Source organism: Oncorhynchus keta, unplaced genomic scaffold, assembly GCF_023373465.1.
Source record: "Oncorhynchus keta strain PuntledgeMale-10-30-2019 unplaced genomic scaffold, Oket_V2 Un_contig_12248_pilon_pilon, whole genome shotgun sequence".
Taxonomy (NCBI): Eukaryota; Metazoa; Chordata; class Actinopteri; order Salmoniformes; family Salmonidae; genus Oncorhynchus; species Oncorhynchus keta.
The window spans coordinates 140,734-150,000 of record NW_026277808.1 but is presented as its reverse complement, the minus strand read 5'-3'; the positions used below and the strand labels follow the sequence as shown (position 1 = coordinate 150,000).

Sequence of the window (9,267 nt, the reverse complement as noted above, 5' to 3'; positions counted from 1 at the left end):
AGAAGAGATAGATCAAGCCCTAGTCTAATGCAGTAAAGCAGAACAGAAGAGATAGATCACAGCCCTAGTCTACTACCATAGAGCCCTGGTTAAAGCAATGCAGTACAGAAGAGATAGATCACAGCCCTAGTCTACTACCATAGAGCCCTGGTTAAAGCAATGCAGTACAGAAGAGATAGATCACAGCCCTAGTCTACTACCATAGGGTCCTGGTTAAAGCAATGCAGTACAGAAGAGATAGATCACAGCCCTAGTCTACTACCATAGGGTCCTGGTTAAAGCAATGCAGTACAGAAGAGATAGATCACAGCCCTAGTCTACTACCATAGGGCCCTGGTTAAAGCAATGCAGTACAGAAGAGATAGATCACAGCCCTAGTCTACTACCATAGAGCCCTGGTTAAAGCAATGCAGTACAGAAGAGATAGATCACAGCCCTAGTCTACTACCATAGGGTCCTGGTTAAAGCAATGCAGTACAGAAGAGATAGATCACAGCCCTAGTCTACTACCATAGGGTCCTGGTTAAAGCAATGCAGTACAGAAGAATAGTTCCCAGCCCTAGTCTACTACCATAGAGCCCTGGTTAAAGCAATGCAGTACAGAAGAGATAGATCACAGCCCTAGTCTACTACCATAGAGCCCTGGTTAAAGCAATGCAGTACAGAAGAGATAGATCACAGCCCTAGTCTACTACCATAGAGCCCTGGTTAAAGCAATGCAGTACAGAAGAGATAGATCACAGCCCTAGTCTACTACCATAGAGCCCTGGTTAAAGCAATGCAGTACAGAAGAGATAGATCACAGCCCTAGTCTACTACCATAGGGTCCTGGTTAAAGCAATGCAGTACAGAAGAGATAGATCACAGCCCTAGTCTACTACCATAGGGTCCTGGTTAAAGCAATGCAGTACAGAAGAGATAGATCACAGCCCTAGTCTACTACCATAGAGTCCTACCATAGAGCCCTGGTTAAAGCAATGCAGTACAGAAGAGATAGATCACAGCCCTAGTCTACTACCATAGAGCCCTGGTTAAAGCAATGCAGTACAGAAGAGATAGATCACAGCCCTAGTCTACTACCATAGGGTCCTGGTTAAAGCAATGCAGTACAGAAGAGATAGATCACAGCCCTAGTCTACTACCATAGGGTCCTGGTTAAAGCAATGCAGTACAGAAGAGATAGATCACAGCCCTAGTCTACTACCATAGAGCCCTGGTTAAAGCAATGCAGTACAGAAGAGATAGATCACAGCCCTAGTCTACTACCATAGGGCCCTGGTTAAAGCAATGCAGTACAGAAGAGATAGATCACAGCCCTAGTCTACTACCATAGGGCCCTGGTTAAAGCAATGCAGTACAGAAGAGATAGATCACAGCCCTAGTCTACTACCATAGGGTCCTGGTTAAAGCAATGCAGTACAGAAGAGATAGATCACAGCCCTAGTCTACTACCATAGTCTACTACAGAAGAGATAGATCATAGGGTCCTGGTTAAAGCAATGCAGTACAGAAGAGATAGATCACAGCCCTAGTCTACTACCATAGGGCCCTGGTTAAAGCAATGCAGTACAGAAGAGATAGATCACAGCCCTAGTCTACTACCATAGAGCCCTGGTTAAAGCAATGCAGTACAGAAGAGATAGATCACAGCCCTAGTCTACTACCATAGGGCCCTGGTTAAAGCAATGCAGTACAGAAGAGATAGATCACAGCCCTAGTCTACTACCATAGGGCCCTGGTTAAAGCAATGCAGTACAGAAGAAATAGTTCCCAGCCCTAGTCTACTACCATAGGGCCCTGGTTAAAGCAATGCAGTACAGAAGAGATAGATCACAGCCCTAGTCTACTACCATAGGGTCCTGGTTAAAGCAATGCAGTACAGAAGAGATAGATCACAGCCCTAGTCTACTACCATAGGGTCCTGGTTAAAGCAATGCAGTACAGAAGAGATAGATCACAGCCCTAGTCTACTACCATAGAGCCCTGGTTAAAGCAATGCAGTACAGAAGAGATAGATCACAGCCCTAGTCTACTACCATAGGGCCCTGGTTAAAGCAATGCAGTACAGAAGAGATAGATCACAGCCCTAGTCTACTACCATAGGGCCCTGGTTAAAGCAATGCAGTACAGAAGAGATAGATCACAGCCCTAGTCTACTACCATAGGGCCCTGGTTAAAGCAATGCAGTACAGAAGAGATAGATCACAGCCCTAGTCTACTACCATAGGGCCCTGGTTAAAGCAATGGAGTACAGAAGAGATAGATCACAGCCCTAGTCTACTACCATAGGGCCCTGGTTAAAGCAATGGAGTACAGAAGAGATAGATCACAGCCCCTGGTTAAAGCAATGGAGTACTACTACCCATAGGGCCCTGGTTAAAGCAATGGAGTACAGAAGAGATAGATCACAGCCCTAGTCTACTACCATAGGGCCCTGGTTAAAGCAATGCAGTACAGAAGAGATAGATCACAGCCCTAGTCTACTACCATAGGGCCCTGGTTAAAGCAATGCAGTACAGAAGAAATAGATCACAGCCCTAGTCTACTACCATAGGGCCCTGGTTAAAGCAATGCAGTACAGAAGAAATAGATCACAGCCCTAGTCTACTACCATAGGGCCCTGGTTAAAGCAATGCAGTACAGAAGAGATAGATCACAGCCCTAGTCTACTACCATAGGGCCCTGGTTAAAGCAATGCAGTACAGAAGAAATAGATCACAGCCCTAGTCTACTACCATAGAGCCCTGGTTAAAGCAATGCAGTACAGAAGAGATAGATCACAGCCCTAGTCTACTACCATAGGGCCCTGGTTAAAGCAATGCAGTACAGAAGAGATAGATCACAGCCCTAGTCTACTACCATAGGGCCCTGGTTAAAGCAATGCAGTACAGAAGAGATAGATCACAGCCCTAGTCTACTACCATAGGGCCCTGGTTAAAGCAATGCAGTACAGAAGAGATAGATCACAGCCCTAGTCTACTACCATAGGGCCCTGGTTAAAGCAATGCAGTACAGAAGAGATAGATCACAGCCCTAGTCTACTACCATAGGGCCCTGGTACAGAAGAGATAGATCACAGCCCTAGTCTACTACCATAAAGCAATGCAGTACAGAAGAGATAGATCACAGCCCTAGTCTACTACCATAGGGCCCTGGTTAAAGCAATGCAGTACAGAAGAGATAGATCACAGCCCTAGTCTACTACCATAGGCAATGCAGTACAGAAGAGATAGATCACAGCCCTTCTAACCATAGAGCCCTGGTTAAAGCAATGCAGTACAGAAGAGATAGATCACAGCCCTAGTCTACTACCATAGGGCCCTGGTTAAAGCAATGCAGTACAGAAGAGATAGATCACAGCCCTAGTCTACTACCATAGGGCCCTGGTTAAAGCAATGCAGTACAGAAGAGATAGATCACAGCCCTAGTCTACTACCATAGGGCCCTGGTTAAAGCAATGCAGTACAGAAGAGATAGATCACAGCCCTAGTCTACTACCATAGGGCCCTGGTTAAAGCAATGCAGTACAGAAGAGATAGATCACAGCCCTAGTCTACTACCATAGGGCCCTGGTTAAAGCAATGCAGTACAGAAGAGATAGATCACAGCCCTAGTCTACTACCATAGGGCCCTGGTTAAAGCAATGCAGTACAGAAGAGATAGATCACAGCCCTAGTCTACTACCATAGGGCCCTGGTTAAAGCAATGCAGTACAGAAGAGATAGATCACAGCCCTAGTCTACTACCATAGGGCCCTGGTTAAAGCAATGCAGTACAGAAGAGATAGATCACAGCCCTAGTCTACTACCATAGGGCCCTGGTTAAAGCAATGCAGTACAGAAGAGATAGATCACAGCCCTAGTCTACTACCATAGGGCCCTGGTTAAAGCAATGCAGTACAGAAGAGATAGATCACAGCCCTAGTCTACTACCATAGGGCCCTGGTTAAAGCAAAGAGATGCAGTACAGAAGAGATAGATCACAGCCCTAGTCTACTACCATAGGGCCCTGGTTAAAGCAATGCAGTACAGAAGAGATAGATCACAGCCCTAGTCTACTACCATAGGGCCCTGGTTAAAGCAATGGAGTACAGAAGAGATAGATCACAGCCCTAGTCTACTACCATAGGGCCCTGGTTAAAGCAATGCAGTACAGAAGAGATAGATCACAGCCCTAGTCTACTACCATAGGGCCCTGGTTAAAGCAATGCAGTACAGAAGAGATCGTTCGGGACTCAAGAGTTGTCCTACCTCCAACAGGAAGTTGAACATGTAACTGAGGAAGGGGTTCTCGTCCTCTTCTTCATCCTCCTCCTCCCCTCCCTCGGCGGAAGGCGTATGGAAGCTGGTGGAGAATTTGGAGACGAACTCGATCACGTTTTCCACGGCCGGTTCTCTCTTGTACACGATCATGGCATGTTTCAGGTACTGGATAAACTCCTCGTGGAACAATGTCTTGTCCTCTAACTAGAGACAGGACAGACAGACAGGTACACAGGGACAGACAGGCACACAGGACAGACAGGTACACAGGACAGACAGGCAGACAGGACAGACACACGGGGACAGACAGGTACACAGGACAGACAGGTACACAGGACAGACAGGCAGACACACGGGGACAGACAGGCACACGGGGACAGACAAGCACACGGGGACAGGCAGGTACACAGGGACAGACAGGCACACGGGGACAGACAGGTACACGGGGACAGACAGGTACACGGGGACAGACAGGTACACGGGGACAGACAGGCAGACACACGGGGACAGACAGGTACACAGGACAGACAGGCAGACACACGGGGACAGACAGGTACACAGGACAGACAGGCAGACACACAGGGACAGACAGGCACACAGGACAGACAGGTACACAGGACAGACAGGTACACAGGACAGACACACAGGGACAGACAGGTACACAGGACAGACAGGTACACAGGACAGACAGGCAGACACAGGACAGACAGGTACACAGGACAGACAGGTACACAGGACAGACAGGCAGACACACGGGGACAGACAGGTACACAGGACAGACACACAGGACAGACACACAGGACAGACAGGCAGACAGGTACACAGGACAGACACACAGAAAGCAGGTTGGGTAAGGATGGTGGTTCTCTTACTGATAATAAAGAGGATTAACAGAAACAGTGATTTAAACATGTGTGTGTACCTTGTTGTACAGTGTGTGTGTTTTTGTGTGTTTATCGGTGTGTGTACCTTGTTGTACAGTATGTGTGTGCGTGTTTTTGTGTGTTTATCGGCGTGTGTACCTTGTTGTACAGTATGTGTGTGTGTGTGTTTATCGGCGTGTGTACCTTGTTGTACAGTATGTGTGTGTGTGTGTTTATCGGCGTGTGTACCTTGTTGTACAGTATGTATGTGTGTGTGTTTATCGGCGTGTGTACCTTGTTGTACAGTATGTGTGTGTATTTTTTGGATGTGTGTACCTTGTTGTACAGTATGTGTGTGTGTTTATAGGCGTGTGTACCTTGTTGTACAGTATGTGTGTGTGTTTATCGGCATGTGTACCTTGTTGTACAGTATGTGTGTGTGTTTATCGGCATGTGTACCTTGTTGTACAGTATGTGTGTGTGTTTGTGTGTGTTTATCGGCGTGTGTACCTTGTTGTACAGTATGTGTGTGTGTTTGTGTGTGTTTATAGGCGTGTGTACCTTGTTGTACAGTATGTGTGTGTGTTTATCGGCGTGTGTACCTTGTTGTATGCGTTCTTGAGACTGGCCACCAGTTTAGCCTTGTTGTTGTGTCCTTTCTGAGCGCGTTGAAACGCCTCTTTTATCGCCAACTCACTTTCTCCAGTCATCTTTTCTCTCCTGGAGAAACAAAACTGACAGCTACAACCTTATCATTCAAACAAACGCAGGCATTAAAACTACACCAGCTGGCTAGTTAGCACAACGACAACAAGAAGACGATAAGCCTAGTTAACGTATTCTACAATGAAGGGAAACAGTCGATGTGTGTGACCGGAATATTGAGTTAAACATCCAACAACAAGCATTGTTTGTGGCTATTCGACGTTAATTTAGTTACCTAGTAACGTTATTTAGTTACCTAGTAACGTTATTTAGTTACCTAGTAACGTTATTTAGTTACCTAGTAACGTTATTTAGTTACCTAGTAACGCTATTTAGTTACCTAGTAACGTTATTTAGTTACCTAGTAACGTTATTTAGTTACCTAGTAACGTTATTTAGTTACCTAGTAACGTTATTTAGTTACCTAGTAACGTTATTTAGCTACCTAGTAACGTTATTTAGTTACCTAGTAACGTTATTTAGCTACCTAGTAACGTTATTTAGTTACCTAGTAACGTTATTTAGTTACCTAGTAACGTTATTTAGCTACCTAGTAACGTTATTTAGTTACCTAGTAACGTTATTTCGCTACCATAGTCGTAGCAGCTACAGTATTAACGACGTTGGTTTTCTACCTCTAGTTTTCATTAGCTAAACTTTCTTTAAAAATGACACCGTTTCACTATTCCAGACGAATATCTCACCCGTGCTCTTCGGCTAGAATAGTTCTCACATAAAGTCCTCTATTATCCAATTAATTAACTTGTTTTAAAAGCTAAATAAATAGCTAGCTAACCGGCTAACGTTTCTCATCCCTCCAGCCACTCCTCAAGCTCCTTTCGGACAGGAAAAACATCCGTCTCAAGAAGTACCAAAGAGGTTGGAAAACCGGGGAATCGTATGTTTCACCTAAAGCATTAATATTGCCAATATAGTTTATCTCGTAAATAAATAACAGATCAATAATAAATTGCGATTTCCGTTTGTTCTTACTTGCTCTGTTGACAACTCGAGTCGTTTCTGCGTCCTGCCGCCTGTTTTCAAATGTAACTGCCAGTCTCGCGAGAGGCGAGATTAGCGTTGGCTACGTCATTCCCCTTCTATTTATTTTGTTTTACCTTAATTTAACCAGGACGGCCAGTTGACGAACCAGACCAAGATAAAGCAAAGCAGTGTGACACAAACAACAACACAGAGTGACACATGGGATAAACAACAACACAGAGTGACACATGGAATAAACAAACGTACAGTCAATAACACAATAGAAGAAAAAAGGCTCTACCCAGCTCCTTGTAAAACATATTTTTGCCCCCCCTCATCATGTGGCTTTCTGACCTTTCACAAGTCGGAGTGCGAATAATATTTGGTGTTTTTTTTTACAAAAAAATGGGAAAATAAATAATTGCACCACCATCTAACCCTAAATACACAACACTATCCCCAACAAACCCACCACCCCTTCCCACTACTTTGGCCCTAACAGATCCTACATCGTGCCCCCCTAGTACTTCGTGCCTCCTCCGATTTTGGGGGTGCATGACGCCCCTGAAAGCACTATAGCGGGTTCTCTAGGCCCTCAGAGAAATGCAAATATAACCCCCTTCACCCCACAATGGACATTTATCCTCCCTGCCCTCGCCGCCAATGGACAGTTATCCGCCTGGGCCTCCATCGCCCTGCCCCTCACAATGGACATTTATCCGCCTGGGCCTCCATCGCCCTGCCCCTCACAATGGACATTTATCCGCCTGGGCCTCCATCGCCCTGCCCCTCACAATGGACATTTATCCGCCTGGGCCTCCATAGCCCTGCCCCTCACAATGGGCATTTATCCGCCTGGGCCTCCATCGTCCTGCCCCTCACAATGGGCATTTATCCACCTGGGCCTCCATTGCCCTGCCCCTCACAATGGACTTTATCTGCCTGCCCCATCCATCGCCCTGCCCCTCACAATGGACAGTTATCCGCCTGGGCCTCCATCGCCCTGCCCCTCACAATGGACATTTATCCGCCTGGGCCTCCATCGCCCTGCCCCTCACAATGGACTTTTATCCGCCTGGGCCTCCATCGCCCTGCCCCTCACAATGGGCATTTATCCGCCTGGGCCTCCATTGCCCTGCCCCTCACAATGGACAGTTATCCACCTGGGCCTCCATCGCCCTGCCCCTCACAATGGACATTTATCTGCCTGCCCCATCCATCGCCCTGCCCCTCACAATGGACAGTTATCCGCCTGGGCCTCCATCGCCCTGCCCCTCACAGTGGGCATTTATCCGCCTGGGCCTCCATCGCCCTGCCCCTCACAATGGACATTTATCCGCCTGGGCCTCCATCGCCCTGCCCCTCACAATGGACATTTATCCGCCTGGGCCTCCATCGCCCTGACCCTCACAATGGACATTTATCCGCCTGGGCCTCCATCGCCCTGCCCCTCACAATGGACATTTATCCGCCTGGGCCTCCATCGCCCTGCCCCTCACAATGGACTTTTATCCACCTGGGCCTCCATCGCCCTGCCCCTCACAATGGGCATTTATCCACCTGGGCCTCCATCGCCCTGCCCCTCACAATGGACTTTTATCCACCTGGGCCTCCATCGCCCTGCCCCTCACAATGGACATTTATCCGCCTGGGCCTCCATCGCCCTGCCCCTCACAATGGACTTTTATCCACCTGGGCCTCCATCGCCCTGCCCCTCACAATGGACATTTATCCGCCTGGGCCTCCATCGCCCTGCCCCTCACAATGGACTTTTATCCACCTGGGCCTCCATCGCCCTGCCCCTCACAATGGACATTCGTCTGCCTGCCCCATCCATCACCCTGCCCCTCACAATGGACATTTGTCTGCCTGCCCCATCCATCACCCTGCCCCTCACAATGGGCATTTATCCGCCTGGGCCTCCATCGCCCTGCCCCTCACAATGGACATTTATCCGCCTGGGCCTCCATCGCCCTGCCCCTCACAATGGACATTTATCCGCCTGGGCCTCCATCGCCCTGCCCCTCACAATGGACATTTATCCGCCTGGGCCTCCATCGCCCTGCCCCTCACAATGGACATTTATCCGCCTGGGCCTCCATCGCCCTGCCCCTCACAATGGACATTTATCCGCCTGGGCCTCCATCGCCCTGCCCCTCACAATGGACTTTTATCCACCTGGGCCTCCATCGCCCTGCCCCTCACAATGGACATTTATCCGCCTGGGCCTCCATCGCCCTGCCCCTCACAATGGACATTTATCCGCCTGGGCCTCCATCGCCCTGCCCCTCACAATGGACATTTATCCGCCTGGGCCTCTATCGCCCTGCCCCTCACAATGGACATTTATCCGCCTGGGCCTCCATCGCCCTGCCCCTCACAATGGACATTCGTCTGCCTGCATGACATATTTTCCGAAATGTGAAATGTACTTATTTTTCTATTTTGAGTAA

General features: G+C 48.1%; 2 protein-coding genes across 2 annotated transcripts in view; one reads left to right on the top strand and one right to left on the bottom strand.

Annotated features, from left to right (window-relative positions):
• LOC118383563 (condensin complex subunit 3-like) overlaps positions 1-6,903 on the bottom strand; it is a 65,041-nt gene extending 58,138 nt beyond the window's left edge. Inside the window, exons 1-3 of the mRNA XM_052500894.1 lie at positions 6,824-6,903; positions 5,728-5,845; positions 4,251-4,466 (exon numbers count right to left, since the gene is read on the bottom strand). Coding sequence (XP_052356854.1) covers positions 4,251-4,466; positions 5,728-5,835 — 324 coding nt within the window. The 5' untranslated portion in view covers positions 5,836-5,845; positions 6,824-6,903. The remainder of the gene's footprint in view (positions 1-4,250; positions 4,467-5,727; positions 5,846-6,823) is intronic.
• Positions 6,904-7,521: 618 nt separating this feature from the next.
• Positions 7,522-9,267, top strand: LOC127917826 (uncharacterized). Its single transcript, XM_052500884.1, has one exon. It carries the CDS (start codon positions 7,522-7,524, stop codon positions 9,265-9,267), a length of 1,746 nt encoding a protein of 581 aa, XP_052356844.1.